The following is a 14,197-nucleotide window of genomic DNA, read 5'->3' on the forward strand; positions in this document are numbered from 1 at the left end:
GAGCCCCAATGTCTTAATCTGTAAGATGGTGATAATGCTCACATCTGGCTCACAGAGTGGTTGTTAATAACATGCTTGAAGACACACAAGTTAACTTACATGAAGATACCTGGCACACTTGCTTAGTATCAAGAGGCTCTCAGGGAACACCTCCTCCTTCCCTTCCTTCTTAATAAACAAGACTTAAGAGACTTCTGCATCTAGCTCATGACAAAAATATAAGCAATGTCATTTTCATAGATAAACAGGTTCTTCATTACAGATTTTATAAAATAATTAATTACTGTAAGTACAGATGTGATTATAGCAGTAGGGAAACAAAAAGCAAAGAAACAGTATCTTGAGAAGCATCTAACAAGCAGCTTTCTTTGTTTCATGTTGACATGCTTTGTGGTTACAATGCAGGCTTCCAATGAACACTGGATCAAAATTAAAATTCTAGGCAGGCATTCAAGTTTTTTGATTATGTCCATTCTTCACTGAGCATGGGAAACAAATGCTTTAGAAGCTGTTTTCTGAAGCTATTCCCATTGTACTCTTACAAAGTTCATTTCCAAAAGGGGCCCCGTCCCTGTAATGGATCTGAGTAAGGGAAAGCTATACCAGGTTTTGTGCACTGTACTTTAAAAACTGCAGCAGGGCAATAAAATCATGCTTTTAACAGTGACTTTTCTGGGCCTGGGCCACAGCAATTTTGTAAAGGTGCACGATGAATTATGTGAAAAGAGACCAAGCAAATTTCAAAAATAAAGAATACCAATCCCAAATGATTTATATACATATTTTGAATAAATTTAAATATAGAATAATTAGCAGAAAACATTTAATTATTGTTTTTCTATTATCAATGTTAAGTTGGCACAAATGCAGTAAGCCTAATCAAAATCAGGTAAGAGTTACCTCTGTGGCTTTGTTTGATGGTTCCAGTCCAGTCATATTTGCTACTATTAACTGATGTAAGAGTTGAACTTGAGCCACACTTAGGAAGAAGTCCAGGTTTGTGGTTATATTCACTTCCAAGGAATGGCCACACACTAAAATCTCCTGAAGGAAAAAAAAGTTGAATATAGATAAAGAAGCATGATAGCATTATATGATAATTTATCATTTCTACTTATTTGAGCTTTATGAATGTTGATGAATTCTCCTGGGACTCAAGTTCATATGTTAATGAGAATAGCAGATATGGTGAGCACAGTTACTTGACACAGTTTAATGGATTAAATTAATAAACATTTATGAGGGCCTGTTGTGCAGCAGGCCATGTGCTAGTTACAAGGAAACCCACTATAATAAGAATTTTTCACCATTTCATATGCATGTGGCTTTTCACACCTCAAACTACTATCATTATTTCAATATGTAGGCAGTGATGTATGTAATTCTTTAGCATAATTTTGTTCATCCTCTCGAACAGACAGATACTTAGCATTTCATAAGCACCATGCAGCATATTAGAGTGCTAGGAACATCAGAGAGGGTGAGATTAGTCTTGAAGGGCAATCTGCCTTTGAGAAGATTACAATCTAGGTGGGCAGACAGGCAATTATAGGCACCAATTATAGTCACAGGTGGTATGGTCTGAGTATTCTCCAAAGGATCCATTCCAAATGATTCATAACAAAATGGAGCGCTGAAGCCAAAGACAGCTAGACTAATTAATTTCACTTCTTTAAACTGCTAAAATCTTGGCAGTATTAGGTAGATGTCTACTACTTCATTGATGCTGTTCTGCATAACAGAGTCACTTGAACATCCACTGTTGGAAAACCATTCAGCAAAAGAAAACCGAAATGAAAAATAATTCAGAAGTTTCACTTAATAAGCAGAAGCCCTGCCTCTTGCCATGAAGTGCATGTGGACAATGTTCAAATGCTTGGAAATGTCCAACAAACCTTCTCTTTATTAGTGTCATCCAAGAGAACGGATTTAAGGAGACTTATGATGGGTCCAAATACAAACTTACACACAGCTTAGAGCAGCTTTTAATAAAGCCATAAAGAACAGCATGTCGGAAATGACCCCCCCCCTTTTTTTTAGTTAAATAAACTTTCTCTCCAAAAGTTTCCAGATTTTATTCATTATAGTTAGAATTCTTATTTTATTCCTTAAGTAATGATGAAAGCAATACACTTGTGTATTTTAAACAAATTGTGTTACTAAGTAACTGAAAGATATTAGTAGACTTACTTAATTTTTATACAATTTTTGTGGATATAAAGATATCCTGTCTAACCTAACTTGCCCTAGTAGGCTCAGTCATGTCCAACTCTTTGCGACCCTATGGACTTTGGTGCCTGCTAGACTCCTACTCCATGGGATTTTCCCATCAAGAATACTGGAGTGGGTTATATTCCCTTCTCCAGGAGATCTTCCAGACCCAGGGATCGAACCAGCATCTCTTGTGTCTCCTGCATTGCAGGAGGATTCTCTAACTCTGAGCCACTGGCTTCCCTTATCAGGGTTATTATAAAGATCAAATAAGATAACACAAAATACTGTTCTTTAAAAACTGAGAGAAGGATATAAACTTTTGTCATCTTAAAATAATAATACATTTAATTTGTACATAATATTTCCAAAGTTTTCATAACTGCTTATAACTCTATGAATGATCAAAAATTTATAAAGTTTTCAGCATATCATAAATTATGTTATAAATTAACATAACATTAAACATAAAGAATCCCATTATTATTACATTTCTATTTTAGGCATAGAGGCAAAATATAGCATAGTGATTAGACTTCAAACCGGGATCCGTTAGTAATGTTGGTCAAATTACTTAATTTCTTTTGATCTCAGTTTCCTCATCTATAAAATATGTATACTCATAATATCTAACTAATGGATGCTCAGAGGAGTAAATAAGGTAATTTGTGTAGAGCTCTCCTTGTAAGGTAATCCACGTGAGAATGCATAGTAATCTGTCAGTATTATTGCTACTTTTATTAGAAAGAGGTTGTGCAGATCAAGAGTATATGACCGGGAACCAGACCAGTTGGGTGCATACCATGTTCTGCTTCTAACTACTTGTGAAAATTTAGACAGGTTAACTCTCCATGCTTTAGTTTCCTCATCTACAAAATGAGGACAGTAAGAGATGCTAATAGGATTACTATGACAGCTCAATGAGTTATTACATGAAAAAAGAAAATAAAAGTTAAAGCTGCTCAGTCATGTCCAGACTCTTGCGACACTTGGACTGTAGGTCTCCAGGTTCCTCTATCCATGAAATTCTCCAGGCAGGAATCCTGGAGTGGGTAGCCACTTCCTTCTCCAGGGGATCTTCCTGACTCAGGGATAGGACTCTGGTCTCCTGCATTGTAGGCAGACTCTTTACCGTCTGAGCCAACAGGGAAGCCCAAATATTACATGAAAGCAATACATAAACAGTACTATAAAATGAAAGTCGTTCAGTCATGTCTGACTCTTTTTGATCCCATGGACTATACAGTCCATGGAATTCTCTAGGCCAGGATACTGGAGTGGGTAGCCTTTCCCATCTCCAGAGGATCTTCCCAACCCAGGGAATGAACCCAGATGTCCTGCATTGCAGGCGAATTCTTTACCAGCTGAGCCATAAGAGAAGTCCAAGAATACTGGCGTGGGTAGCCTATCCGTTCTCCAGGGGATCTTCCTGATCCAGTAATCTAACTGGGGCTTCCTGCATTGCAGATGGATTTTTTTTTACCAACTGAGTTATCAGGGAAGCCCTAAACAGTACAAAATGTGCTCAATAATTATTAGACACAATAATAACATTAATAATAAGCTAATTTGATATCCTGTGCATGGAAATTATGAAAACTCCAAACACACAAAGAAAAGCTGCTCCATTATTCAGACTAAAATAAAACCTAAATTAAGTTCTAACCTCAGTGTGCATATTTTCTGGAGAAATTATTTTGGTGAAAATGATGGCAGGTGCTCCAGTTATTCGAACAGAAAAATCTGTTAAAATGGGAGTCAAAATTGCTCTTCTTTCTTGATGCCGCCGTATGCTAAAAGATAAAGTAAAAAATAATTAGCCATTTTTAAGGATAATTTTCATTAAATTTGTACAAGTCTCTGTACTACAAACATGTATGACAAAATTTCATTATTTTGAGTGTGTCTATTTGTGTATTTTATAGTCCTAGTTTTGTAAAGTCAATTTCTAACTTCAGAGTCATAAAAGGAAAAAAAAGTAATCAAAAAATTCAGATGTAATTAATCAATTTCACATTCGTACTCTCCCGCACATGTGCATGCTAAGTCGCTTCAGGTGTGTCCAGCTCAGCCTGCCAGGCTCTCTGTCCATGGGATTATGCAAGCAAGAATACTGGAGTGGGCTGCCATGCCCTCCTCCAGGAGATCTTCCCGACACAGGGACAGCACCTGTGTCTCTTATGTCTCCTGCATTGGCAGGGCAGGAAAGCTAGTAGTACTCTAGGGCCTTTCAATAAATTGCTTTTTCTATTTTTAATTCCTTTGGTTTCTACAAAAAGTTTAGTACTCTTTTGTTAAAAAAATAATCTTACTCTTTTGTGATCATTTTTAATTTCCTAGTTTTAATATTTCTGACATTCTATTTGACAGCTGCCTCCTTTTCAATTTCTTTAGTTTCACAAGCATGTTCATTTAATCTTTGACTTCTCTTTTCTTTTTTAAACTCTAAGAACCATCTGAGTTCATAGATTATAACTTTCTGTGTGTGTGTGTGTGTGTGTGCTCAGATGTGTCCAACTCTTTGCAACCCTATAGACTACAGCTCACCAGGCTACTCTGTCCATGGAATTTTCCAGGCAAGAACACTGGAGTCGGGTACCATTTCCTACTCTAGAGGATCTTCCTGACTCAGGGATCAAACACATCTTCTGTGTCTCTTGCACTCGCAGGCAGATTCTTTCTCATTGCACCACCTGGGAAGCCCTATGAATGCCTTTACAGTTTGTGAAATGCCTTTTGTGACTTTGATACTGAATTCTTCCTCACAGCAACCCTGTATGTGAAGTAAGGACCACTATTAGCTCCATATCACCTATTGGAACAAAGGTTCCACAATTATAGGTCTGCAGGGCAAGTTGATACCAGAGCAGCATTTGACCTCTATCTTAATTTTTCTTTATACATTCTTATCTTTTGAACAGTTATCTAGCACACTATTTCTATACTACACTCAAAATTGCTAATTGCTAGTAATTTTAAATATTATTGTGAAATCAAGACTTGTGCTAGTACAGATTTTCAAGTTTATTGAAGTTTTTTCAAGTTATTTATTCATATTCTTAGTTATCATTTTATGAGACGAAACAGTTCCATGTTTTACTAGCAAGTCATACCTCAAAAGTTACTGGAACCATTAATGTTATATTCCTTATAAATATGTCTCTATTAGTCTCTGCTGCTGCTGCCGCCACTAAGGTGCTTCAGTCGTGTCCGACTCTGTGCGACCCCATAGACGGCAGCCCACCAGGCTCCGCCGTCCCTGGGATTCCCCAGGCAAGAACACTGGAGTGGGTTGCCATTCCTTCTCCAATGCATGAAAGTGAAAAGTGAAAGTGAAGTTGCTCAGTTGTGTCCGACTCCTAGCGAGCGACCCTATGGACAGCCTACCAGGCTCCTCCGTCCATGGAATTTTCTAGGCAAGAGTACTGGAGTGGGGTGCCATTGCCTTCTCTGCTATTAGTCTCTATTATTATAAAATAATCAAGGTGAGATCAGAGAATTGGCATAAGTTATCTCATGAAAAAGCACAGATAAAACTCAAGTCTGTCTACATCTTTTTCTACTAGAGTAGTCTAGAGAGTACTTGCGTCTTTTGTTGAACTGGGCAATGGGCAGAGCTTTATATGCTCTTTGCCAAAAAAACAATCAGATCATCTGGTTCTGTGACACATAAGTACTGAATTTCAAGAAAGTCAATTTTAAAGAATTAAGAGATCTGGTGAATAGAAGGTAGCAGGAAGAAGTATTAAAATCTGAACACAGAGGAAGAGTTGAGATCCTGAGAGACACCACGATTATAGCTTAATAGCTCAAATTCCATAAAATGTCCAATGTGAGACACATGTAACATCTGCTGTGCTCTCATAGGGGAATGCTAAAATATAGGATATAATAAAAACACCTGAAAATGGAAAAGGCGGCAGGGAACGAAATGAGGGCAAACTTTAAGTGAAGCACTGATGGGGGGAGAAAAAAGTACTTCTTCATATTCTAATCATTTCCCATTGTGTGAATTAAATCAGGAACACAACATATGAAAGACCTATGACGTTAGAAATTTTTAAAAAGGTTTAATAAGTCAATGGTCATAAAACTAGAACTTTACTGGTATATAGAATGCTAACTTTCCTTTTGTATTATCTCTGGTAAATATTTAAGGATACATATTTTTTAAATCATAAAACTTTTTTTATAGATTCAAATATTTTCAAGGATGAATTCAAAAGAAGGAAAAAATAAACACTGCAGAAATAAGTGCAACAAGAATTATATTCTGCCAATACTTTACTAGACAACAGTCTAGGGTTTAAAATAACAAGAGGGAAGTAAAACTCAAAGTATTAACTGACATCGTTAATGACTTTAGGGTCTTAGCTACTCTCAGTAAGCCAAGGGAATAGATTCCCCGCCCCCCTACTCCCACCTCAGAAATAGATTTTTAATGGCCATATGGAGACAACAGGCTAATCCTTACATCCCTGACAGGCAAGGATTTTGAGATGAGAGGTCAACTTAGATCTGGGGCCCTTAAAAGGCCAAAAAAATAACTTCCAATCAGAAATAGAAAAGAACAAAGAAGTCTGCCTGTTTTGGCAAGAGAGTTTATTGAAAAAACAGAGATCTTTCTCTTTTTTCAACTTAAAAATAAAAATAATTAGAACATGAAAAATAATGGGGAATATCCCATGTGTGTTTGGAAGCTGTAATTTATATTATGTGTGTTGGTCCAGGAATACCAATATTAAGTTATTTATATAAAGTGGCATCAGACCTTTGATAACCCCAGGGCATCAGTCAGAAATAGATATAAGTCTCTTTGGAAAACATGCTTTCAAACTGACAAAAAGGATTCTAAGGAAAAAAGACCACTGAAGATAAACTCCTAAATACAGACTTCATATACACTCCAAAATCATTTTTTTATTAGCAAGAACAGAATTCAACCCCATTATCAAATTCATGATCAAGAACTTCTGATAATGGAATTTCCACATGTCGACAATATAATAAATTTCTTTAAAATCATTAGAGACATATAGGATGGAATGAACCACATGAGGAAAAAAACCAAAGTATTAATACCATAAAAGAAGGCAAAGCAGATTTGAAAAACAATCAAATAGAACATTCAGAAATAAAAATATAGTTACTAAAATTAAATATATGATAGATGGATAAATAGAATTTTAGATATAAATTTACAAATTAGTAAACTAGAAATACTACAGAGAAAGATAGACCAGAAAATACTTAAGACTTGTGGCAATCAACAGAGATAATCCATTTCAGTAGATATTCCTGAATATGAAAAACAGTAATATTCACACACATTTATTATAAACAATAAATATATATAACATACTTTTGGAGAAATTATTCATTATAATTTGATTAACTGTACCTATTTATACAGATTCCTCTCATTTTTATAGAGTCACAAGGATAAGTCATTTGATAAATACTAGTTAAGAGTTGAAGTTCATTTTAGTGTATGTGGTGTTTTTTTTTCCTTCCAAGAGTAACATTTTCTGTTGAATTTCTAATGCAATTAAGATAAAATTAGATGGTATATTACTATGATGATTATATTCAACTTAAATATTTTCTGACTTTTTGAGTACCTACTGCCTGTTAGTAACTATGCTTGTGTGTATGCTCAGTTGCTCAGTTGTGTCCAACTCTTTGAGACCCCATGGGCTGCAACCTGCTGGGCTCCTCTGTCCATGGAATTTTCCAGGCAAAAATACTGGAGTGGGTTTCCATTTCCTACTCTAGGGGATCTTCCTGACCTAAGAATCAAACCCACATCTCTTCTATCTCCTGTACTGGCAGATGGATTCTTTATCACTGTACCACATGGGAAACCCTATGACATCCTTTATAGTTTGTGAAATGTCTTTTGTGACTTAGATACTGAATTCTTCACAGCAACCCTGTATGTGAAGTAAGGACCATGCTGCTGCTGCTGCTAAGTTGCTTCAGTTATGTCCGACACTGTGCGACCCCATAGTTGGAAGCCCACCAGGCTCCCCTGGTCCCTGGGATTCTCCAGGCAAGAACACTGGAGTGGGTTGCCATTTCCTTCTCCAATGCTTGAAAGTGAAGTCGCTCAGTTGTGTCCGACCCTTAGCGACCCCATGGACTGCAGCCTACCAGGCTCCGCCGTCCATGGGATTTTCCAGGCAAGAGTACTGGAGTGGGGTGCCATCGCCTTCTCCATTATTAGCCCCAAATCACCTATGATGAGATGAGTTTCAGGGACTGGGCTAAGGCCACTCAGTTGGAACAAAGGTTCCACAACTGGACCTGCAGGGCAAGTTGATACCAGTAACTACAGAAGAGTCAGGCTGAACAAGACAGATCTATGTCCTTTAATCTCTGTGCCATCTTTTCAAGTTGCCAAGGATATCTTCAGGTAGGAAATATTTGCTGGCTGTTGGGAAGTATAAACTGGCTGCTTCTTCCTGCTGCACTAGGATCCCTTTTCCCTTCACACTCAGTTCCCGGGTACTTTAAGCAGCAGGAGAAAACATTCTCTCACATAAAGTCATGAAAAAGTTTAACGGGATTATTATAAAATCACACAATTCAAGAAGGTTTAGGTGATCCCAGGCATTAACCTATAAACTATGGGAATCAGACTAACTTCTGGCCTATAAATTTGCTTAGGCATTAGCTTGATATCCTCACAAATAAAGACACAAGTGATGGTTTTCAAGGTGAAGAGCAAAATCAAAGAAAATGCTTTCTTTCCACATTCCTGTTTATAATTTCACAGGAACAATTTTGGAAAAAATCTGTTTGATCAATCATAAATCAAAATACGCAAAGGCTCCTATGAACACGTGGGTAATCACTTAAAAAAATAAAAATGTAAGAGATCAAAATACAGACAGAACAGTCATTATCTCTCAGAATTAGGGCCAATTATTTATGCTTCAGGTACTTTAACATCAACACAAAGCTATACTTCCACACAGTCAATGCTACTAATCTTGTGAATCATAGAACTGAGTTTAAGAATGTGTCAAATTCAAATTCAGCCTGCTAAGAATTTAAAACAAAATTTTTTTAATCCAATGTGTGGGGGAAATAGTCCAAAGGGCAATACATGTAATTTGATACATGTTTATCAAAATACTCAAACAAATAAATATGTTCTATTTCCTCACAATAAAGTCAGAAAGACAAATTACTCAAGGAAATAAAATACAGACAGTGAGAGGGCCAAATAAAAGTATTTGGTATAAATGATTTATTTTTTTTTAATTGCAGCTTTCAAGTCTGTTCAAATTATATCTTTAAGTATTATAAACAAGAAAATCAGACTCACTTGGAGGATTTAGGCTTACTGACATTTTCAGGAAATTACAAGATAAACTTTCTATGCCATCCCCCTACCCTCACTCTACCCCGACTCCAGATACCCTCAAAGTTCTAATCATCATGAACAACAGCACCAGTGATTTTACTGTGTAACCTGCACATGGCAAGCATCAGTATGGGCTATTTTAGTTCTCAGCACTTCATTTTCTCAGATTATAAAATAAGCCCAGATGTAGTAAAAATCGTTGCTAAAAGAAAAAGAAAAAAAGCAATTTACTAACAATGAACTTTAGCATAAGTGTAAGGGGTCAGAGAATTGAGTACAAGAAAAGTAGCTGGCTAAGAGGAAGCAAACCAGGGTTCCACACTTAGCTGTATTTTAAGTGACACTGGACAAGTGAAGAATCTCCTCAAACTTAGTTTTCTGTAGTGCTTTTGTTCTATAATGTGCTAAGAATAGTTCAGAGTTTAGAAAGAAGTCTGCATGAGAGTTGGAATGTAGAAGAGAAATAGATAATGGACAATATTCTCTGAAAGTTATACTGTTTTAAACAGTAGAGAAAACATGATGCAGAAGTGCCAACAGATCCCAGCCTGCCTCACTCTTTCCACCTTCGTGACGTTTTCCTGACTTCTGGCTCTGCTGGACAATAGTACCTGCAGGCTGAACTCCAGAAGCACCAGTAACAGCCTCCCACAGACCTGTCTAGCAGCCTTCGGTGGTCCCTCTAGACAAAGGGGGACCAATCACTAGACAAAGCTGGCTTCCCAGGTTTCCTGGAGTGCAACAAATTTTTTATCCAGGTTACCCAGCTTATTCTACAAATGGATAAGTTCTTATTCCTAAAATAAATCCCCTCTGTTACAATACAGTTGTTGTTCTGACCTGACTGAACCCTGATATATTCTGTCAGCTAAAAATTAAGGTTTTAAGAGCAAAATATCTACAAATTTTAAAATCTGATAATTCTTTATGCTTAACTTCCCTGTTTCTTTCTCCTCATCATACACAAAGAAACACATTATGATTAAAGACAAAATGTGAGCAACATGTCAGGAGGAATCCGGAGTCAGGAAAAACAAATCATTATAAAGACTGTCATTTAATAATGGGCGGGGGAAGTAAATTATTCTTCACTGGGTATCTTTTGAATTCTACTGGTAATACTTATTGAAAAACAAAAAATGTAATGATATTAAAGCTCTGTATTATATTTCTGTCAAGATTAATCACCACAACTAAACAACATCAGATATAACATTTCTTGTCTTTATTTGAATGAGTATCTCTCAGAAACACTCACATTCAGTCACTTGATTTGCTAGCTCTACTTAATCATCTTGTCATTCAATTTCTCAGTTCACTTAAATCTTTACTAACTTCCTATTATGTGCCAAGCATGATACTCTGTGATTGGTATTTAGAACTGGAAAACACAGGGCAGTTTTTAAATTGGAGTATCTTTCTTAGTTCAAACTGCTCCCTTCCCTCTCCTGCCATTCATACTTTGTGAAAAAAAATTGAAGTCATACACATTGTGAAACATTCCCTGAAAACCCACACATAGAGTTTCTTTCTTTAATTTTCTATTTGTACTTACATCAATTTTAGAGAAATTTATCATTCTATTTATGTGTTATATCACATCTATCTGCCTAAGATGTCTTATTCTGAAGGAGATCAGCCCTGGGATTTCTTTGGAAGGAATGATGCTAAAGCTGAAACTCCAGTACTTTGGCCATCTCATGAGAAGAGTTGACTCATTGGAAAAGACTCTGATGCTGGGAGGGATTGGGGGCAGGAGGAGAAGGGGACGACAGAGGATGAGATGGCTGGATGGCATCACTGACTCGATGGATGTGAGTCTGAGTGAACTCTGGGAGTTGGTGATGGACATGGAGGCCTGGCGTGCTGCGATTCATGGGGTTGCAAAGAGTCGGACACGACTGAGCGACTGAACTGAACTGAACTGAAGATGTCTCATGTACATGAAATGTGTTTATCTCAATTTTTATGTGCCTTATTTTAATCCTAAGTATCCTTTATTTATGTCTATCAGAATGGTTTCCACACTGTACTTGAATATTTAATTAACCAGTCTGTCTTTTCGATTGGGAGATGAGCTCTGTAAGGGATGGGCACATATCATAAGTTATTTTACTTTGTATCTTTAGTGTAAAAGATATTCCATGGTGTATACTTGATATTAAAACAGTCTTTAATTTCTGACAAAGGTGCAAAGACCATTCACTAGGGAAAGAACAATCTCCTCAACAAATGGTGCCGGAACAACTGGATAGCCAACACGCAAATGACTAACGTTATACTCTATCACATACTCTATAAAAAAAACAACAACATTAAAATAACTCAATCACCCAATTATAAGCATTAAACCCATAAAACTCGTAGTATAATATAGGCATAAATCTTCATGACCTGGCCCAAATCAAGATGGCAGAACAGAAGGATGTAGAGCTCACCTCCTCACAAATACATCAACAATACTTCTACATGTGAAACAACTCTCAGAATATCTACTGAATGCTGGCCAAAGATCTCATAAAAGCAAAGCTGCAGGAAAGATCACTATGTAACCAGGAAGCACAAAGGAAAAATAAAGGAATCAGGACAGGATCTGCACTCCTGGAAGGGAGCTGTGAAAGAGAAAATTTCTCATCACCATGGGAACCTCCTGCATTGCCTAGGAATCAGCTAGGACAGAAAGGTAGCCTAAGAGGCTCAGAAGACAAGAGTGTAGCAGCCAGAATGGCACAGGTAGAAGAGAAAGAGACCAACATAGATGGTCGTGGCTACCTTGATCCACTCCTAAGCCTCAGACGTGTGCCTGCCGGTGTGTGTGTGGACTAGAGAGCTGAAACTCTAGCTTCAGAAGACAGACTGGAGAAAAGATTGGAGTTGGCTGGACAGAGACAGCCTGAGGGGCTGGAGTGTGGTTGAAGGTGCAGCATCCTAGGTCTGTCATTGCTAAAGTATTCTCCAAAGAGAGGGCAGGGCTCCATCATAGCATCCTCATTCTTGGAATGCTCACAGCATGCACAGCTATGCCTCTGTAAGCCCTGGCAGCAGGCAAGTGCCAGGGGTGGCCCACACATGGAGGCAGGGCTTAAATCTGAGCTGATTCCCAGGGACTGCATTATTTCAGGGGATTTACTCCACTGGTGGCTTTGAGAGTGCAATGCCTGCACTACACCCAAGGGGATTAATAGCACTCTAGCGGCTGGGGATAAAACCCAATCTACGAGCAATGAATAGCAAACTAAATGATACAGAAAAATGATTAAGTTATCTGAAAGAGACAGAATAATACAAATCACTCCATCAGAACTGCAGATAGAAAGACAAGGCAAGAAAAAATGAAAGCAACATATGAAATCTATGAGGTAATATCAAGTGTGCCAATTCATGCATAATAGGGGTTCCAAAAAGAAAAGGGAGAGAGAAGGGAATCAAGCATGTATTTGAAAAAATTATGGGTAAAAAATTCCCAAACCTGGGGAAGTAAACAGATATTCAGGTCCCAAATAAGGGAACCTGAACAGATCCACACCATGACATATCATAATTAAAATGGCAAAAGTTATAGAGAGAATTCTAAATGCAACGAGAAAAAAAGAAGAGTTAGTTCCAAGGGAACCTCCATAAGACTATCAGCTAATTTCCTACAGAAATGCTGCAGGCCGGGAGGGAGTCATAAGGTGTATTCAAACTTCTGAAAGGAAGAAACTTAGAACCAAGAATACTTCACCCAGCAAAATTATCATTTAGAACAGAAGGAGAGAGAAAGAACTTCTCAGACAAGCAAAAGCGAAAAGAATAGAGCAATATTAAACCTATCCTAAAAGAAATATTGAGAAGTTTTCTCTAAATACAAAATAATCTATAGGACAGAGAAAATCACAATTGGAAAGTAAATCACCTCAATAAGGCAATATACAGATTTGAAAAACAAAACAAAACAGACTTGAGCAAGTGACAACTACAATGAACAGCAAAAGGATAAACATGAAGATGTAAAAGACGATACTAAAATCATAAAATGGGGGAGAAGAGAGTAGGAAAATGTAGATTTTTTTTTTCAGAATGTGTCTGAGTCTATGAATATCAGTCTAAAGCAAACTATATACTATAAAATTATAGTAATAGTTTAACATACCTGAAAAACTGGGAATTCACAAATCAAAAACATACAATTGATTCACAAAAACCAAAAGGAAGAGAACATAAGCATAGTTCAAAAGAAAATCATCAAACTGCAAAAGGAAAAACAAAAAGAAAGGAACAAAGAATAAATATAAAATCAGCTAGAAAACAAGGTTAAACATGCCACAAATATATATCTATCAATAATTACCTCAGATGTCAATGGACTAAATGCTTCAATCAAAAGACACAGAGTGCCAGACTGGATAATGAAACAAGAGCCTACAACATGCCACCTAAGAGAGACCAAATTTAAGGTGAAGGACACACATAGAGTGAAAGTGATGGAATAAAAAAAGAAGTTTCACAAAAGTGGAAATCACAAGAAAGCAAGGGTAGCTATACTCATATCAGACCAAACAGACTTTAAAACAAAGGCCACAGAGAAAGATAAAAAAGGACAGCACACAATGATAGAAGAATCGATACAAGAAG

General features: G+C 37.0%; 1 protein-coding gene across 3 annotated transcripts in view; it reads right to left on the bottom strand.

The window, feature by feature from the left end:
- Positions 1-14,197, bottom strand: part of VPS13B (vacuolar protein sorting 13 homolog B) — a 772,631-nt gene that overhangs the window by 283,103 nt on the left and 475,331 nt on the right. For 2 of the 3 annotated variants that reach the window (XM_040260994.1, XM_040260993.1), the window contains exons 32-33: positions 3,878-4,004; positions 901-1,044 (exon numbers count right to left, since the gene is read on the bottom strand). In XM_040260994.1, coding sequence (XP_040116928.1) covers positions 901-1,044; positions 3,878-4,004 — 271 coding nt within the window. Of the gene's footprint in view, positions 1-178; positions 1,045-3,877; positions 4,005-14,197 lie in introns of all 3 variants that reach the window. The other variant, XR_005724545.1, reaches the window with a different exon arrangement.

The sequence above is a fragment of the Oryx dammah genome, unplaced genomic scaffold, assembly GCF_014754425.2.
Source record: "Oryx dammah isolate SB20612 unplaced genomic scaffold, SCBI_Odam_1.1 HiC_scaffold_19, whole genome shotgun sequence".
Classification (NCBI taxonomy): domain Eukaryota; kingdom Metazoa; phylum Chordata; class Mammalia; order Artiodactyla; family Bovidae; genus Oryx; species Oryx dammah.